This window comes from Corythoichthys intestinalis, chromosome 1 (genome assembly GCF_030265065.1).
Source record: "Corythoichthys intestinalis isolate RoL2023-P3 chromosome 1, ASM3026506v1, whole genome shotgun sequence".
Classification (NCBI taxonomy): Eukaryota; Metazoa; Chordata; class Actinopteri; order Syngnathiformes; family Syngnathidae; genus Corythoichthys; species Corythoichthys intestinalis.
In genome coordinates this window covers 35,859,331-35,880,987 of record NC_080395.1, presented here as the reverse complement: position 1 = coordinate 35,880,987, position 21,657 = coordinate 35,859,331, and the positions used below count along the sequence as shown (strand labels likewise).

Sequence of the window (21,657 nt, the reverse complement as noted above, 5' to 3'; positions counted from 1 at the left end):
CGAGGGATCACTGTATATGTATTTTTGTTCTTGGTATTGTCATGACTGAAAAATGTTAACTTTTGTATTAAGATTTTGCAAAAATGTGACCATTGCTGTTTGTAGTAATCAGAACAAATGAAACAAAACTTTCGAGTGGTGTTATTTTAAACACACTGGTTAAAAGTCATTTACTATTATTACTGGCACACCCCCATGAGGCTTTAACATTAATGCCAGTTAGCACAGCAAATTTTGTGTCACTGAACACAGACTATATGCAGTGGTACCTCGACATACGATTGCTTTGACACACCAGCTTTTCAACATCCGATATAAAATTTGACTCGCCATTCGTTTTTACATCGACGACATGCTGGAAATACGACGACATGACAGTGCTACAGACAGACGCACGCAGATTTTCTTGTGAGAGAAATCAACACAGGTTCCAAGAAGGTTAGTGCAGGTGGTGAAACATGGAAAAAGGTGACACTATTGAAATGGAGATCAAAATGATAGAAAAATATGAGCGTGGGGTGTGCATCCGCATACTGGCTCAACAATACGGCCATAGAATTTGGACGATGTCCACGGTCCGCCTCCAACCTCTGTTCGCCAGTCTTTTAAAGCTAAGGTGACAATTATTTTTGTGGTAACATCGCCATCAGGTTTTCTATCATTTATTTCAGAACTTGTGCAACACTGCACACCTTCTGTCCGCCGCAGTTGACGGCGTTCTCAACAAAACATTAAAAGCGACAGTAAAATCCCAACCGCATCTCTCCCTCTCTCTGTCATGTCAGCGACGCAGTGCGTTCAGGTACAGCATGCAAAACACGTCCGCCACATTAGAACCCGATTTGTTACATTATTACAGGAATTATTATTATTTTATTATTCCGTTTTTTTATTAATAATTTATTTGTTTTGCTTTGTGTAATTGCCATTTGTAATCGTAACAGCAGTATTTATTAAGGATTTAGTGTAGGTTTTTGGGCTATGCAACGAATTAATTGGAATTATAATGTATTCTTATGGGGAAAATCCTGCTCGACATACGACCATTTCGAGTTACAAACACGGTCCTGGAACGAATTAACTCGTATGTAGAGGTACTATTGTACTGTACATCACAGGGGCAGACGGTGGGCTACATAAAAACAATGCAACTTTCTGCAAACACTTGTTAATTATGAATGGAAAAGCCTTTGGTACGCTTATGCATCACATTTCATTAATCTTGCCACTAGAGAACAGAAAAAGGGAGCAGAAGGTGAAAGGATACACAGAAGAATGAATGAAAGAAGGAAAATCATCTGAATGTCTGAATGAATAATTAAATTGCTCTGTCTGTGTGCCGCATGTGTGTGTGAGAGAGGGCTGTCTGCTACATGTTATGTTGCTCTGATCATTTTCAGCATGACATTTATAAATGTTGAATGGGAACTTCCTAATGGCCCTTCTTTCATTCCATGAACGTCCCGGTCAAAGCATAAACTTTGAAGCAAGGATGAGCTTTTCATCCATTTGCTTATTTACAACTGTAAGAATTGTTATTGGTTTTGTAAAGTTGCAGTGTACTGTGCCTATCTCATGATTCTTGTGCCTTTTGTAATGCAAACAGATGTGAGTGTAATGGGCATGCAGATCACTGCGATACCAGTTTATCCCCCTACCGTTGCCTGTGTCTGCCTGAAAGCCACACTGAGGGAAACAATGTGAGTAACAAACTTTTTAACACTAAAATAGAAAAAAAATAGCATGCACGTATCATACCACTAAAGTTCCACAAGGTCCCTTATAATGTAACACAATACAGTGGTGCTTTGATACACAATCTTTTCGACATCCAAAGTAAAATTTGACTCGCCATTTGTTTCTACATCCGACAACATTCTTAAAATACGACGATTTATGACAGCGCCGCAGTTTCTTTGTTTTCCTGTAGGATGGACGAATAGCTGATTTTCTTGTGAGATAAAATAAACATAGGTTCCAAGAATGTTAGTCCAGGTGGTGAAAAAAAAGGGAAAAGGTGACGCTTACCATTGAAATGAAGATGGAAATGACAGAAAAATATGATCGTGGTGTGCGCGTCCATGAACTAGCTCGACATTACAGCCGTAGAATATCTACGATCTCGACGGTTCTCCTCTGACCTCAATACGCCATTCTTGATAAGTTAACATGACAATTATTATTATTGTAAAATCGCCAGTTTCGTCAGGTTTTTAATCATTTCAGAACTTGTGCAAGATAATACGCCTACTGTCCGCCGCAGCTGACGCCCAACAACAGAAGATGAAAAGTGAATGTAAAAACTCTAATGCACTCTCTCTCACTCAGTCGTCAGCTACGCAGTGCGTTCAGGTACACCACGCAAAACACATCCGCCACATTCGAACCCAATTATTATTACTATTATTATATTCCAATTGTTATTCATTTTAATTGATTTGATCTGTGTAATTGTTATTTGCAATAGTACCAGCAGTATTTATTAAGGATTTAGTGTAGTTTTTCAGGCTGTGGAACGAAATAATAAAATTATAATGTATTCTTATGGGAAAATCCTGCTCGTCATACGACCATTTCGACTTACAAACAAGGTCCTCGAACGAATTAACTTCCTATGTAGCGGTACCACTGTATTAGTACCTGACAATGACTCACATTGTACACATACACGGCATCTAGTCAGAGCACAGAACTATCCATCAGGGGAGAATCGTAGACGTTTACCACTTAACAACATATTGAACATCTTTCATATTTAAAGGCACAAACACGGCCAAGCACGTACATACACCCCATTTAAGAATATTAGACAAGTACCGTATTTTTCAGGCTATAAGTCGCACCTGAGTATAAGTCACACCAGCCATAAAATGCCCAACGAATAGGAAAAAAACATATATAAGTTCCACCGGAGTATAAGTCGCATTTTTGGAGGAATTTACTTGATAAAATACAACACATAGAACAGATATTTCATCTTGAAAGGCAATTTAAAATAAAAATACAATAAAAAACAACATGCTGAATAAGTGTACAGTATGATAATGTTACATCATGCATGAACAACAAAATGGGAACGTGGCCGGTATGTTAACGTGACATAGCTATTAAGAGATATTCAGATAACTATAGCATAAAGACCATGCTAACAAGTTTACCAAACCATCAGTGTCACTCCAAAACACCAAAATAACATGTGAAATAATTAGGGCTGTCAAACGATTAAAATTTTTCATCGAGTTAATCACAGTTTAAAAATTAATTATTCATAAATAATCGCAATTCAATCTATCTATAAAATATGCCATATTTTTCTGTAAATTATTGTTGGAATGGAAAGATAAGACACAAGACGGATATATACAGTGCATTCAACTAGAGCTGAAATGAATACTCGAGCAACTCGAGTAACTCGAGTTTAAAAACTGTTCAGAGTAATTTTATTCACCTCGAGGAATCGTTTAATTTTGCTAGCTCTAAGCATCGCGTTTTTCCCGGACTACTTTCAATGCGGGACAACGCGCTGACGTCACGTGCGTAGAGGAAGAAGCAATTAAAAAAATACCTTACTGCAGCCGACAGCCGTTGCAAACTGCGCCGACGTTGCTAAAAACTACGCCTGCATGTTGCTACGTGGTAGCAGGTAGCATCTGCGTGTCATAGATATCACATGTACGTTGAACTAGATGCGAAATGACCGACTCGGCGGCGTTAATAAAACAGCCGCCATTTTAAAGCAGTACACTTCTCAGCGCTCATAAATAAGATTAACGTTACTGTCACTCGCTAACGTAACGTTATCCCTGCGGAGGGCTAGGTTTCTATTCATTATGACTACTGTCGATGCGTGGCTAACTCTTACATACAGGCTTTATTTAATCTGTGAAAACAGCGCTGTAGAGTGATTAGGGTGTAAAATAAAAACTTAATAATGCTAACTGTCAATTTGAGCTCAGTAGTCATTGCTGGATAAAACACCAAGTAGCACTGGTGCCAAATGTGCTCCAATACAGCACAACATTTATTTTGAACACTGCAAAAACTCAAAATCCTATCATGACTTACAGTTTAGAATAATTTAAAACTTAACTAGAACTTATAGCTTGACACAAGTGAAAATTCAATTGAAACACGTGGGAAAAACTTTTATGTGTTACCAAGCGTAATTACATTTTTAGGTAAGAAATATATATATTTTTTATAAGATCTAAAAGTTTTTGGAGTGAAAGCAGTGAATTAGTCTTTTTTTTTTTTGTGTGTGTGTGTTTTTTTTAAGTCACATTTGAGACGCAGTTGTTGGCTGTTTTCAACAATGTACATCGAAAATAAAGTCATTGATTGACTGAAAATGGTTTAATATTAGATGAAATGTCTTGTTTTGTCATCTATATTTATAATTGCTCTTTACCTTAAAAAAAAAAAAAAAAAAAAGTTTTATCCGATTACTCGATTAATCGGTAGAATTTTCAGTCGATTACTCAATTACTAAAATATTCGATAGCTGCAGCCCTACATTCAACATATTGTACATAAGTACTGTATTTGTGTATTTGTTCTCGCCATCCACCTACTGGTGACGCAGCACCAGGAGCAACGTGGGGTTCAGTATCTTGCTCGAGGACACTTAGATGAGTTCATCAGGGCGAAGAACCGACCCCACAACCTCTGGTTGGGGGACAACTACTCTACCATTGAGCCACGCCACCCCAACGTGTTAAAGCGATCCATGGATAGAAAGACCTGTAGTTCTTAAAAGAAAGATGTTAGTACAAGTTATAGAAATTTTATATTAAACTCCTCTTAATGTTTTCGTTTTAATAAAGTTTGTAAAATGTTCAATCAAAAAATAAACTAGTAGCTCGACATTGTTGATGTCAATAATTACGCAATGCTCATGGTGCTTAAACCCATAAAATCAGTCGCACCCAAGCGCCAGCAGAGGACAACAAAACACCAAAAAACACAAATAACAAGTGGAAATGACACTGTGCTGCCATTTTAATCTGTTTGAGCGGGGCATGTGCGTTAAATGCGTCAAATATTTTAACGTGATTAATTTTAAAAATTAATTACCGCCCGTTAACGCGATAATTTTGACAGCCCTAGAAATAATTTAATAATATGTTAATAATTTCACACATAAGTCGCTCCAGAGTGTAAGTCGCACCCTCTGCCAAACTATGAGAAAAACTGTGACTTATAGTCCGAAAAATACGGTAAATGAACAATCAAACACAGAATTCACACCTACCATTCAAAATGGATTGGACGTCTTGCACCGTCAATGGCAGCCAAATGAGTTAAATATTTATAAGGGTTGGCCAACATATTGGCCCGCTGAAGGAAGCTATAACTACAATGTGGCCCAGGACAATGAGTTTGATGAGTTTGACCCTCTGCCTTAATGTCACATTACCTGTGTGTGTTTATGTGTTTTGTCTGGCTAAAAAGAGCTCTCAAATAGCATTGTTTTAGTTGTGAATGAAATGTCAAACTTTCCTGCTTGATTCTTTCAAACATCGTCTTATGTGACTGTAGACAAAAATGTAATTTGTCACATAAGACATGCATTTAATAAGACATTGTCAATTACATTTTGTTATCCTGACTAATATGCATGAAAAATCTCCGCTTCTGTTTCTCTTTTCCAACCCTTGTTATCTCCTTTGCCACTCTACATCCCCCCGTCTCCAACCTCTTCCTTTGTCGACTGCTCCGTCTCATGCTGTCTCTCCCGGGTCTCAGTTGAAATAATGTCTTAAATCGAGTAGAACAATGACATTCCCTCAGCATGCATCTCTAATCAGATGTCTTTCTCTCTGTTTGTCTTTTGCTCCATTTCACTGTCTTTTTCTTTAGCTGTCCTCAATTCTCATTGCCTGTGTTGTAAGCATTTGATTCATTTTAATCAGTCTCTCTGCAGTCCCATGTGTGGACATGTTATCCAAAGAATTTTCTTCCAGTCTGTAACTGTTAACATTAGTGCATCAGCGATTAATCGATTAAATAGAGTAATTGACTTAAATAAAAGCTTCGAATTCAATTTAAATGCTTCGATGATTCGTTTAATAAGACCGGCATTGTAATGGTTTGTTTTGAAAGTGTTGCATTTAGTTTTAATGAATGAGGAGGATAGATACACTACCCTTTGGTGGCAACATTTAATATTGGTATACTCCTCTAATATGGCTGAATCCCACAAAGATTGTACGGTTTTGTTTCAGCTAATATGTTTGTTTATACATTTGGAATTTAGTTTAGAGGTACATTTAGCATTTTTGTGGAAATGTTTTTTAACGATTTGTTAAGAGAATTGTACATTAAAAAAAAAAAAAAACTTAGTATTTTATAGCATTTAAGCTAACGGACTTATGCAATGCAAGTTAGGTTAGTTTATTCGACTAATTAGACATTTTAAACTCCAGTTGTTTTGTGTTCAGTGTTTTATTGTCAAAACGTGCTCATAGTTGTACATGTGTTTGTTACAGTTTTACAAAAAAAAAAAAAAAAAAAAAAATTGGAAACGTGAATGAAGTCAAGTAAAGTTCAAAGAACCACAAATTGTCTTGTTTTCTGTCTGTCTAGTACAGACATGTCCAAAGTCCGGCCCGGGGGCCAAATGCGGCCCGTGGTCAAATTTCATCCGGCCCCCAGCCTTTGTCATAAAATCAATAATGTCTGGCCTGCACACACTTAATAAATTGGTCAGCATTACAGCTACCAGCATATGTATGAAGTAGCTTACACACTAAATGCTGCTCCTCATTTACCCACTAAAAGGCAGCAGCACTCTAACCAACTTTACCCCGCGTGACCCTTCCAATTTTCTAAAATACAACAAAAAAAAGACTGCGACGGCTGACAATTTCTTCACTAAAATACGCAGCAACTGTGTCTGTCTCATTTGCAAAGAGACGGACGCTGTTTTTAAAGAGTTCTAAATGTGAGGCGATATTACAAACGAGACACGCTGATATATACGACCAGATTATAGGGAAGATACGCAACGTGAAATTGAAGCAACTTGAAGCTAGTTCAATATTTTGCAGGAGCCCGAGAGTCGAAAGAGAACGGCACAAAGGCTAGTTGCGAGATTGTTGAAATCATTAATAAAAAAAATAATAAATGTGAAAAAATAATAAATGTGACATACAGAATGGGTTGCTAAAATTTGCTTAAATATATTGTTCTACGTCAAGGGCGTCAGGAAGGTCGGCCCCCGACATTTTTACCACACCAAATCTGGCCCCCTTTGCAAAAAGTTTGGACACCCCTGGTCTAGTAGCTGAATAACGTCACATTTTGTGAGGAAAGAACAGGCGATTTGGGCAAAAGACATACATTTTTTCACAAAATATTATTTTTTTGTACTTAGATCCTTATTTTTTTTTTAAATTCCTTTTGGGGCTTTGCTCAGGTATTAACTTTTTTCTTTGTTTGACATTTCTCATGTCATGTCATTTCCTGTTTTATTTTGAAGGCTTCACCTTCTTTGTACTTGCCCTTCCTCATGTTGCCTAATCGCCTATTGTTTCCAGCCGTTCCCCATTACCTCATGTGTATATATACAGTATATATACAGTATATATATATATATATATATATATATATATATATATATATATTTATAATGCCTGAGGGTACGTCTACACTAGGACAGATCATTTTCTCCAGGGTATTTTGCCGACTATTTTTATACCTGTCCACACTTACGTTTAAGGTGCGTTTAAGGCCCCCCCCCGGCTTCTGCATGGTATGCCTGCATTTGCGTAAACTACGCATGCGTAGAAAGGAGCAGCCTCATATGTTACGTCATCGCCCGCGCCGTTTACCCCTGAACCGGAAACATATTACTCGACGGCGGAAAATTTCGAAATTACTACACCTTCTAAACTGTCGTTATTTTGTGATCGCTGTTTTTTCGTGAATGCAATTGAACGCATCACGCAGGAGCGAGAGTGCAGGGAGAGCTCGCTCGGCTTTTACGTGCAGTCACTGAGTTGTGATTGAAATAAGCCTGACATCGTTACTTGGGATATTACAATCGATGCTCAGTTGCGCTCTCACCACTTGGAAAATAACAAATATGGTGTGGTGCTGCGTATATTTCCTGGAAGCCGCAACCAGCAATGCTTGTGCATAACAGTGGTGATCCTGGAAATGACAACAGTTTTGACAGGCAGAAATGTCATGGAAAAAATCTGATTGTGCGCCTCTTTGACTGGGGATACTGCACTGGTTTAATTTTCCTCTCCGCATTTTTATATACTCATGTTCGGTCGGCATTGAGTTGGGAGGGGCCAGCCCCTCAGCTGGTCGATCGGAAACAACGTGGGAGACGAGCTCTGTAAAAAACGCTCATCTTCGTGTCATCCGCGATGGGAGAACAACAAATGGGCACTGAATTGAAGCATAGTATTGCAACGTAGTTTGAAGGTTCAAGAAAAAATGTGTGGAAAAGAAAAGAGGATCAGGAATGCCGCATCGTGATCATCCGCCTCCATTGTTTACGATGCCGTCATGTCTCACTAAAAATGGCGACGGCATGACATCACTTCTTTAATATCCGATTGTTGTACGGAGACAGCAGTCCATATTAAGCGGTGTGGAATATTACCCGCCTACATTACCCGTCTAACAACTAATGCGGATAATAGGCATAATAGTGTAGCCGACATGCCATATAGTCCAACTGATTACACATTTAACCCTGTAGTGGCCAGACATAGAAATACATAAAAGAATAAAAAATCAACCACTTATATGGTGTTGTAGGAGGCCTTTGAAGATGAAAATGAAGTGTTTGCGAAATTAAAAAAAAAGTTTTTGTAAAGTTTTATGAGAATGTTGTAGTCTTACAACGCTGGCTAAATGGGGTAGCAGGATTTCCTGACTCTAACCCTAGTTGTACTCATTGTCAAATCAGAAAGGTACAAATGTTTATATCTCAGTAAAAAAATACACTATGGGTTAATTTGCACTGGTTGATTGCTTGTTACATAGCCCCAGAACAGTACATAATATGAATAATAATTTCAACAGTAGTCATATTTTTACGAATAGCATATTTATTTAGAAACATCAGCAGCAGGTGCATGCCGTGTGTCTGTCTCCCAGTACATTCGCACTCCAGCCATTTTTACCAGGCCCATCTTCAGATACATGCCCATCATTCGTTCTAGTTCTTCTTTGTTGGTGTTTATGGATCTTCCATGTGTTTGAAGGCTATACTCATTTGTGTTTATTGTGAGTGACTCAATCATGTCTTCAGACACAATTGTCGGAAGCATTCCAGTGGGGTTTGGAGGGAATGAACATCTTTTGTGAGAGGTGGGCTAGAAATATCCAAATCAGGGCTGATGAAAACTTTTTTCTGCCAGGGTTATCTGTCACGGGGCATGGCATGTTTGGCTGGTCGGGGCTCAATGTCCTCATTGGCTGGGCAGTCAATGGGTGGATGGTTTTCTTTGTCCACTTCTTCATGGGTTTCGTCATCTGACTCTTCATGAGTTTCATCAAAGTCTATGTCCACGTCACTCCCTTCATTTTGGACAGCATCGATGACCTCCTGCACAGTGTAGAAGGTTTTTCTCCTTGCTGAATACATTCTGAAATGACAAAAACTAAATGGAAATAACATTAGTACTTGGGTGGGGGGCAAAGTAACCTATTTACACATCTCACTAGTCAAGCAATACTGTCTGGCTTGACTCATTGTGCTCTGATTATCAGGTGAGAATGTTCAAGAATGTGAAATCATCATCCCAAAAGGAAGGCATGTTGCATTTCTAGAAAGATGATAATGTCTGCAATGGTAATGCATTTCCGAACGTTGTCACCTTTTCTGGAACAATGCAACAGACACCCTTCAGCATCCCGCCAGATCTAACTGCTTAGGCGAAGAATTGAGCCAACATACTAAGCACATATATACAAACAGAATGAGAAACGGAACTATTGTAGGCTATTACAATTATAAGCAGTAGAAAGTGGTATGCTATTGCAATATATTTCGGTAATATAGCTTCTTGTAAAGTGGGTTCCAAATAGCAGTGGTTTGGAAATTAAAAATAAATATAAAGCCTATATAATACAGTACAGTATATCTGGAAAGTGTACTAGATGTGTGTAATTTTAAAATATATTGTGAAAAATAGAAGGTCCCTGTCAAAATGTCTATTTAGGCTACACTTAGCCAGGTAACTTGTAAACCTACACCATGGCCACTTTGACTACCCAAGGGCCAGAGTTGTAAAATTACAACATATACACAAGACGCTCTATTTTACATTTGATAAATGTATTTCACAATAATTGCATATGTACATGGTCTAGTAAGTGTAATGATTACAACAAAAAAAAAAAAAAAAATTAAAGGCATTATACTTACTTAAATCTGATAAATCCAGTCCAAGGAACCAAAGTGTTGTTGCACTGCCAAAGTTCTGCAGATTCTGAAAGTCCGGAACTGTGGGCAGGGCTTATATACAAATTTCCTATCCACACCTATTGTGAGACTGAACAGTAGGACCCAATGACTATATTAATGTAAAAAAAAAAAAAAAAAAAAACATTTCAACCCTTTTTTACAAAAAAATAAAAATGTTGTAATTCTACAACGCTGGCCTCTATAGGGTTAAGGCCATTATCCGTCCTAGTGTAGACGTAGCCTGAGTTTCTCTTGTCTTGTCCTGAAGTGTTTTACAACCCATGTTGATCACGTCAGCCTTGTTTTGTAGCAATCACAGTTGTCTAGGTATTATCCTCCATTTGGAGTGCTTTGTGTTTGAATTTTAGATCTTAGTAGTCTTGGCTTTTTCCTCCATTTGGAGCGTTTTATGTTTGAACCTTTCCTCATCCCCGCATGCCAGCAGAAGAACCTCTGTTTTCTGAACAAAAGTTTTTTGCCGGAACTCCGCAGTTGAGTCTGCCTCATCATCTCAGTTTGACAATATTTCTTAAAATTATTCTTCCAACACATCAGTGTGTTATCTAATTACTCAATTAATTGAACTTGCTAATTGATGGATTAATAGATACCTAGTTAACATTGTTAATTTTTGCTAATATATTGCTTGATTTTCATTCTTTTTTTGATGGTTGAAACTACAAAATCTTATTTTATAACATCCCATGCCATTAAAATCAAATTAGTTCCACCATTTTATGTGTAAATAGTAAGTCCAAATGAGGGTGAACCTGGTATAAGTTTGACAACTTTGCAATTTGTTGCTTGTATGCTTATTTTGGGAGAAATTGCCAATAATTTCGGAACCAAAATTGTGTTGTATTTATCTTATTTTGAACAAGGGTGGATGACTCCAACAAATATGATTCTGGTTTTAAGCAAATGCGACTCAATCCAATCCCAGCACCACTGCCATACAAATACAGTAGTATATTATGTATACATACCGTATATATGGCACACGACATTTCTGTCACCCTTCTTAACCATTTTTCATATCTAAGAATAGCTTTGAAAAGGGCATCCTGGTCATTTCAAATCAAAGTCTATATTTTTTTAATGTGTCTGGGCCTTTCAAAGAAGAGAGCAACATTTTCCAATTGATTAAACATGATATCTCTAGTTTCAGGTCTTTGCAAGTCTTTCCAATTTTACCTTAAATACTGTTATATGGAAATAACTTATTTGCACATGCCATGTGCATTTCTGTCACTGAAACTTTTGGTGAGCGACATTAGCATGTACACACGCGTCTGTATGCATGTGCGTATGTGCGTGTCTGTCCCTGTGCATGTTTCTCTCAAAGCCTCTGCGCGTCATCCCTCAAAGTGAATATTCAAGACCTTTCTTCTACCTCTGTAATAAAAGGCTGTGGGGAATATTAGCGTTTAATATTGCATGTATTCTGTTGACTTGAATCGGGCCCGCACCATGACGGATGTTCAACTAATCTGCAGAATTTCCACAGTGACATTAAAGTGACAGAAATGCTCAGACATGTGTCAAGATGATCAACGGGGGCCTCGGAAGACACACACTTATAACTCGGAGAAGCTCAAACACACTCAAACATGTCCCCCAAGCCCCCTCTTTCTCACTGTATCTTTTGATGCTTTCTTATGTGCACTCTGAGTCATACTTAATCTGTCACTCTGTCCCTCCACATCTGATGGATTCAGTCATGTCTGAAAATTATATCATGTATTGTATTTCATATCGCACCATACCATACTATACTGTACAATGGGCCTGATTTTTTTAAGTTACCTACTGTAATAGCTGCTATGAAACTGCAAATTCACTTTTTCTAAGCGATTCTGCCCATTGTTGGTAACATGTATTCGAGACGGTCATCTATAGATCCAGAATAGCAGGGTTTATCAAATACTACAGCTGTTGTACGTTAACTTACATTTCTATGTATTCTGTTCGGTTCAACTTGACTCTTGCTATTTTTCTGTATGCGTTTGCATCCCTGGGTGATGGATATTGATAGGTAGTGACGTTAAGAAGGGCTACCCGGCATCTCTCCTGCAAACATCTGCTTCAACAGCAGATTTGCACCTAGGCAGGGGTTAACCGGGTTAACTTTAGATACGCACAAGATGGGTGTGTGCACAAACACACGCTCATACACACATACTCCTGGGGCACGACCTTTCCAGTGAGAGCGTGAAATTGGTCATGGCTTTTAGGATAAGATGAGTTGCCCCAACAGATTATCACACACGCGCACACACACGCTCCCACACGCACATACACAGTTGCTTGTGACAGGCCATCTGAATGTCCACACATCCATTAGAGCAGGCTTCTAACTCAGCAGGTTTTACAGAATGTACACTGGGTAAATACGATTTATTTTCCTTTCCTAGATTTTGGCTTGACTGTAATCTTTTATCTGCATGATTCCACCTTTCCAGTAAATTCAGATGTTAGATTACTAAAAAGAAAAATTCTGTAAAGTGTATATTAATCAACATCCAGAGAAAAGTACAGGTAGTCCCCGGGTTACGAAGGAGTTCCGTTACTATGCTGGCGATGTAACCCGTATTTTGGCGTAAGTCAGAATTAACCCTTTAAGTACCCCAAAATACCCGCTAAATCTCAAAATAGCAGTCCAAAAACAATGTATTATATGTCATATTAATAAGACAAAGTAAAAAATAAGGTACTGTAAGGTACGTTGTATTAAATGCAATTTTATATCATGCCTGTTGGGGCTTTTAAAGGGAACCACAGACTTAAGGACTTGCAGGCTTGAAGAAGCCACAATTGTTCTATTTTTCTAAAATACAGGTATGTTATGAGAAACACATAAAATATTGCCATTGATTTAAAAATCTATAATATTTAGTACAAGTTTTGACCTATGGGGGGCGCCATGTTTTACGTGCGCAATGAACGCTGGGGGTAATGACACAGTTGGGCTGGACTGGGAGAATAGCTGTGCTCGATTCTAGCGAAGCTAGTATGATGACTGGCATGATTTTGTCACATTCTGTTGCTGGTCAGATTATTTTGTAACAGAGCTGTGGGATGAGTTCCCGACGTCATACCTGCATCCATTCTTCAGCTCATAAGCAGTGTCTTTAGACCGATCCTAGGCGGCTTGCCAACATATTGACAATTTGTATTCTTGACCCCTTCGTTGCGAGTGGCATCCTTGCCTTGGTTTTTTTCGTACGTACGCCTTTCACAGTGGTTTTCCCTCTGTTTTTTTTTTTTTAAATTGATCCTGACCTACTGTCAGGACCCTTTTTTGTCTCCCTTTTCGCGATCGCATGTTTTTTGTGTGTTCAATAAACTCTTTTACGCAATCGCTTTGTTATTGTTGTCTGCTTGCTTCCACATTTGTGGACCGAACAGATTTGTTGTTTCATCTGAGGACTTTTTACTGATTGCAGCTAAGACATCGATGAACAATACACATACTATCCATTAGGAGTGGGAACCTCAGGGCACCTCACGATACGATACGATTCGCAATACAATGTTCACGATACACCGATTATCGATATATTGGTCAGAAATTTGATACATGATATTCTACGATATAACTGTTGAAACGAAGAAAAAAAAATATTTCAAAATAGAAAAAGTGCTGTTTAAGTCATATATTAAACAGCATTTATTAAACCTTTTTTGTGCAACATTGCTGTAAAATATGAATCTACTGCAAATTGTGTACCTGCACATATAGAGGAAACAAACCACAACAACTGATATCTATCTCTTGGAGAGATCATGATGAATGGCACCCTTAATTTCTTTAAAGTTTTAAATCTTTTTTAAAAAAAATTAACAGTGCTGTAGGTGTCAGTAAGCAGTTGAGCTTGGATTGGGGCAATGATAAAATTCTTCTAAAAGTCTTTTCTTCGTATATGACCTTTGTTGCCAAAAGCATTGATTTGAGCACTTCCACCATCTGCTTCAGCATTTGAGATGTTTGACTCAGTCAGTCACATTCTTCCTCACCTTAAAAACAACAAAATAAAACAAAAAATATTAGTTACTTAATAGCTTTTGAGTTGAAATCCTGATTTTTTGTGTTGGAAGTATTGAGTGAATTAAAAAAATATTAATTCAATGTATAGAAATTAAAAATGGAATAATTACCTATTTTTAATATGTAGGCTACATTAATTGATTAATACATGCACATCACCTTATACTGTATATCTTGGAAGCTAGTCAAACCATTTTTATAGCTTATTGCATCAAAATGGCAGTAATAACAGTTTGTGTAGTAAACCAGATGGAAAGTGGTTCTCAAATAATATCAAATAAATCAGTAATTTAATGTAGACTTGTTCGATATTCATTTTCATCCAGTTTAGGGTCCTTGTTTATTTTATATCACTCAACACCAAATGTCATCAAAATAATACATGTAAAATAAAAAAATCAATTACATTGCAAAACTTTCTTACCTCAAGTGATGAAACTGAAGCAGTGAAGAAATCCTTGTCCACTTCATCACCAGCTGGCAGTGAACCTTATTTTTGTTAGACATTTCTTGCATACAGCAAAGTCCTTGTTCACCTTACTTCCTTTCTTGTTGGGTTTGTAGCAATATTTTTGTCACTTTTTCCTCCACCGTTTCCACAAAGCTTTTTTTTTTTTTTTTCAACCCACTTGGAGCTTCCTCTCTTCTTCTCTAGACGACTTGTGCGCACTTTACCTTAACCGCCACTCTTGAGCGCCCCTAGTGGACCGGCAAGGAATTGCTCAACAAACATTGAGCAGTTTACAGCATCCAATGGCCAATATGTCAAATAAAAGTATCAATACTTGGCGGGAGCAAATTGATAACCGATCGGGTTGCAAAATATTGCGATATATCGCTGTATCGAGATATTGTCACACTCTTACTATCCATGTAGAAAAAAATAACATGGTCCTTGTGGTGTTAGTTAATGTTACTAAACAGTGTGGTCTTGAACTCTACCTGCATTCAGCGACAGTGCGGAGTCCGCAGCTGTCACTGTCACTAGACGAACTTGAACACTACCGGTGTTCTGCAATTCCTTCTACGAGGCGAGACATCCTACACATGCGCACATCGATTAAAAGCGGCGTGTACTTACTATTTGTGTTTTACTGAATCTATTATTACCATTTAGTAACTTTAAAATACTTTTTGCCTATGTTTTCCTCTGATAGCTTTTAAGCATTGTGTTTTCTTGTTGTAGCTTCACAGCAGATTGTTGATCTGTTGACCACATTAGTCACGTAGTGTATTTCAAGCACCCTTATTTGATATTACGACTTTTAAGTATTTTCTTAAGGCATTTATAGTACATCCTGCCTCTATGCATCTACACAAAACAAGTTGAAAGCACACGGTAATACTTTGGGTGTCAAATTTGCCTCTTGTAGATGTTCCGCCTGTGTAGCAAATTTTATCAGAACACCGGTTTTGTCCTAATCTCATCTCATCCCATCTTTCCTGTTCATATTGCTTTTTCTGCTCGTTTTGTGAGATATCGACAGCGCTATTCCTGCTCATCAATGTTTCTCTCTGGTTCAAATTCATATCATATATTGCAATCTTATATTTCTATAAATGTTTTGGACTGACTAAATGACAAAGGACAAGTGATACAGTTAAAAAACATTGCGGTACTTTTATTCGGCCTATACTATTTCAGGAGGATAGAGAGCCATCAAAATTTTGTGATATATGGAGAATGACGTGCACTCTATACTCCCAAACACCAATCCCTCAACTAATTAGCAGGCTACGAGAGGTAGTGTAATCCAACACTGAATAAAAGGAAAGGTTCCTCCCCCTTGTCATTTGATATGGTAATATTTCCTACTCACATACTCCATGGAGCAATGAGTTTTGAGACACTAGAGAGACAAGGAGGATATAAAAACCTATACAATATATAAGGGGTTGAACAGTCTTAGATTTCTTTTACTCAAATAACATTTAATGATAGTTGACTTGACGTTGACTAATCGGTGAATTCATCATGTTGTGTTTTTGTTAGGGCTGTCAAACGATTAAAATTTTTAATCGAGTTAATCACAGCTTAAAAATTATAATTAATCGCAATTCAAACCATCTCTAAAATATGCCATATTTTTCTCTAAATTATTGTTGGAATGGAAAGATAAGACACAAGACGGACATAAACATTCAACATACTGTACATAAGTACTGTATTTGTTTATTATAAAAATAAATCCACAAGATGGCTTTAACATTATTAACATTCTTTCTGTTAAAGGGATCCACGCTCCACGGATAGAAAGACTTGTAGTTCTTAAAAGATAAATGTTAGTACAAGTTATAGTAATTTTATATTAAAACCCTTCTTAATGTTTTTGTTTTAATAAAATTTGTAAAATTTTCAATCAAAAAATAAACTAGTAGCTCGCCATTGTTGACCTCGCCGAGCGGTGACGTCACAGCTGTTCTTCCACAGTGTCTTTAACTACGTAAGATAGTGATTGAAATACAACACAAGGTGGCAATGGCGAGTTTTAAATTACTTAAGAAATCAAGACAAGGCAAAGTCTGAGTAAGTTTTATGTTTATTTTGCATAGCTATTTTGACTGGGAATGCCAGTTCTCTTTGCATTGAGCGCTTTTCTTTTTGTGAACATTTTTTTTTTTTTTTTTGAGAGATAGGAATATTTGTTGCGCTTTCACTAAATGATACTGTAGCGAATTAGCCGTTCTACCCAAATGCATGATGGGAAGTTGGGCAACCATGACTGTCAGTGGTGGCTGTAAGTGGTATGCAGTATGTTCTGCATTGTGTTCAATTAAGTGTGTTAGAAAAAAGATTGTCTCCTGTCATTCTTCCCCACGACCTGCCGAAGCTTAAGCCAATAAAAGGCGCGGACCAATGAACGCCTTTGTTCACTTGCATGTCTCTGCCTTTTCGCTCTCAATGTGCTGAAATGGCGTCATTGTAAACTGTTTGAGGCGGCGCATGAACAGGTCATTCTGTGCATGCATTAATTGCGTCAAATATTTAAACGTGATTAATTTAAAAAATTATTTACCACCCGTTAACGCGATAAATTTGACAGCCCTAGTTTTTGTATGTATTTTTTCTCATTTTCACACCAATTTGCTGCCTAATAGCCACACAACTTCTACCTTCCTCCTCTTTTAACTCACTCTTCTTGTTGCCCAGGGTCTGCCCGTCGACTGTTTATCCAATCAAATTCAATCATTCACAGACAATCGAGACTTTTTAAAATTCAAATACAAAACGTGCTCTTCGCTGGACGTTCAGACAACTTGGCCATACGAGGGAAATGGCCCTCGCCCCTTCTTGGCCCACCGAAATAGCGGCAAATAATCACAGAGGAATCTTCGTGTGCGGTTGAACAATTTCTCTTACTCCGTCCACTTGCAAAGTACGTGCTAAAAGGTTGTTTTAAATCCTTGTCGAGTTTAGCTTTTGTTGAAGAAAGCTTCAACAAGAGATCTCTATTCAAAGTGCAGAGAGGGAAGTACTTGGATTCGCTTTGATGCACTTTTAGGACATGGGGATGTACCATGATTGGCAAGTTTAATAGCTTTCGGCATTAATAAAGCAGTAGATGCGACAATTGCACAAACAGCAGACAAACAAAACCTGCACTACTCACGAGTGTACATCACCTCTGAAGTGTCTGTATGTAAGGCTCTTTAAAGGCTTTGTCTGCTGTGTATTTATTTGTATAAGTGTGTGTCAATTCTCCAGAGAATATCCTGCAGCTCTATGATTTTGTTAATAAACACCCCCAAGAGAACAACCCTGTGAACTAAAATACAGACACGTAGGCAGCCCATTTCTTAGGGAAATGAATTTCCTTGGATGCTTCTAAAGAGCGGATGAATTGATGGTTTTCAGTCTTTGTTGAGCCCATAAAGAGCCATTATATCTACGTAAACAAAAATGATGAAAAACACAGCATATGAAGTTGGTTTGCCTTTTTGTATGATCAAAGCTTGCCCACAATTGTTCAAACATTTTACAAGATTTTTGACAGCCTCTGCAATTTTCACCTATTCACTCTTACTGATGATTCACCTGCGAGAAGGCCTATAACTGTGTTTTTTTCTAGTTTTTCCACACCAACAGGAAGATTACAGAACTGCATTGATATTCACGGGGTTAATAAGGGTTGCATCATCAATTTCCTTTTTTTTATTTTACAAAACAATATTACTTAGTATTAGTATTTACCTCATTTCTGTTCACACCAGTTACCTCCTCTGTATTATACAAAACGGGGGCCCACCCTATCCTTGCCTGTCCTCCCCTCATTTGCCTCCTCTGTGTGTCATACCTAATAGGCCCAGTGGAGGTCTGCATGTGTCACATAAGGGAGGAACTCCTGTGTTTTTAATACATTTTTAATCCCCCCATTTGATGCCCCCCTTGTCCACTATAATTTGTACTGACTGCTGAACAAAATCAAAGGCCTTGTACTTGCTGTTTCTTGCCTGTGCTCCTGCACTCTGCAACAGAAAAATGCATTTTTTATTCCAGCCCCCCACACCCCACTTTGTGCTCCACGCACACCTTGCTATGTTTATTTTGACATGAAAGTGACTGTGAGAGAATGTTGGCTGTTGCAAGTCATTCCTCATTAGTGTTCTGATTTCCCTGTTCTATTTAAATGAGTAATTTGTGTGTTAATGCACGAACGCCCCATTATTAAGTGTACAATATCGCATGGTTATCTATTCAGTTGTGCATTCTTCTCTGTCTTTGTATTTTGATTAACAAGGGCCACAAACCTTTGTCTTCGTTTTCCTCCTCTCTCATTGTGTCTCATTCTTTCTTTGTTGGATGAAATGAACTATAAGACTTGGGACTGTTTTCATGCATACTAGTCTTGGGAAAAAAGGCTATTATTAACATGTTTTATTTCATGCTTTCTGTTTGTGGCTTGTGCATTGACAGACCCATTGTTGTCTGTGTGTGACATATTCCAAGTTATTCAGATTGGCTGACAGAATTGGGAACTACACTCTAAAAAAAATAAAATTGACAACATTTGTTTATTACTAAGACAAGATATACAATATATGTCTCATGTAGGGCTGTCAAAATTATCGCGTTAACGGGCGGTAATTAATTTTTTAAATTAATCATGTTAAAATATTTGACGCATTTAACGCACATGCCCCACTCAGATTAAAATGACAGCACAGTGTAATGTCCACTTGTTACTTGTGTTTTTTGGTGTTTTGTCGCCCTCTGCTGCATTGTGTAATTATTGACATCAACAATGGCGAGCTACTAGTTTATTTTTTGATTGAAAATTTTACACATTTTAACATTTATCTTTTAGGAACTAAAAGTCTTTCTATCCATGGATCGCTTTAACAGAATGTTAATAATGTTAATGCCATCTTGTTGATTTATTGTTATAACAAATACAGTACTTATGTACCGTATGTTGAATGTATATATCCGTCCTGTGTCTTATCTTTCCATTCCAACAATAATTTACAGAAAAATATGGCATATTTTAGAGATGGTTTGAATTTCGATTAATTACTATTAATTAATTTTTAAGCTGTAATCAAGATTAGAAATTCTAATCGTTTGACAGCCCTAGTCTCATGATATGTTATTATCTCACTTTGTGTGACTACCTACTTTTGAGACCCTTAAATTGATTGTCTTATAATGGCTTATTCCTTAAGTATAACTATAGTGGTACCTCAACATATGAATTTTATTCGTTCCAGGACCTGGTTTGTATGTCGAAATGGTCATATGTCGAGAGGGATTTCCCGAATAGAAAACATAATTCCATTCAGTCGTTCCACAGCCCAAACACCAATCCTAAATCCTTGATAAATACTGGAAGTACAGTTACAAATGGCAATTACTCATAACAAAACAAATAAATTATGTATAAATAAGAAATAAAAGCGTTTTTATTGTCACCTTAACTTACTGTCGAACCGAAGTCTGAGAAGACAGCGGGTGTGTAGAAAGAGGAAGATACAGTGAGTCGTGTTGTGGGCTGTATTTGTTATGAAAAATTGCAAGACATTAAATATGGATCAAAACACAGACGTGGAAGTTTGTAGTATTTATTATTGCTAAACGAGAACTAAGGGAGCACGCCAGAACACGCGAGGAAAAATACAAACCAAAATTTGCACGAACCGAGTCAACGAGAGAACCAAGGGAAAGGCAACAACGGCCAGAAAAGGCTAAAACAAATAATAGCAAAGTCCAACAAAAACACCAGCACAACAACGTGATAACAAAGAATACAACCGTAGAAGGCAAGAGATCTCGAGATGAGGCACACAGTGTTAAGCAAGTAATAGTCCGACACTTGCAAATAGTGACAGGCGTCCTTAAATATTGAGCTTTCGTAATGCAGCAAAGGTGTGTCGCATTGCCTCGCCCATCCAGCTCAATCAGGTGCTGAATAAAGAAAAAAGGAACTGAGAATGCACACAAACATGACAGTATTTTCTAGCCAGTTCACTAACACACACCCCACGCTCATCTTTCTATGATTTATTTCATTTCAGTGGTAAGCATCACCTTATACCTTTGTTCACCACTACTACCACCTGCACCAATCTTCTTGGGACCCATGAAGAAAATCCGACGTGCTGCCCTCTTGCGGGAAAACAATTCAATTGCGACACTGCCGTAAATCGTCGTATTTCAAGCATATCGTCATATGGCGAGACCGATGATGAATGAAATTTTATGTTGTATGTCAAAAGTATCATATGTTGATGTGTTCATATGTTGAAGTGCCACTGTATCTATACTTTGATCACATCTTGACTGTTTTGCGCAACCAATATAAAATTATAAGAAATGATGGGAGGGTGGTTTTATCGTATGTCTTCATGGTTTAATGTACATATTCATCATTTGTATATTCTGTCCAGTGCCAGCGTTGTGCACCCCTCTACAATGACAAACCCTTCCGACCAGGTGATCAACTACAGCCAATGAACTGTCGGCCCTGCCAGTGCCATGGCCATGCACGCTCTTGTCATTATGATGCACGAGTTGATGAGCAACCAACAAAACAATATCTTGGAGGAGGAGGAATTTGTGACAACTGCACGCACAATACAATGGGTACTGCATACGTCATCAGCCAAAACTGTTCTCATGAATTCATTGAAAATGTAAATGTATTAGGTGCAATACTACTCTGATAAGTTAAATGTAGATTGC

General features: G+C 37.7%; 1 protein-coding gene across 1 annotated transcript in view; it reads left to right on the top strand.

The window, feature by feature from the left end:
* ush2a (Usher syndrome 2A (autosomal recessive, mild)) overlaps window positions 1–21,657 on the top strand; it is a 428,293-nt gene that overhangs the window by 54,848 nt on the left and 351,788 nt on the right. Inside the window, exons 12-13 of the mRNA XM_057848749.1 lie at window positions 1,607–1,700; window positions 21,363–21,558. Of these exons, the coding sequence (XP_057704732.1) occupies window positions 1,607–1,700; window positions 21,363–21,558 (290 nt within the window). The remainder of the gene's footprint in view (window positions 1–1,606; window positions 1,701–21,362; window positions 21,559–21,657) is intronic.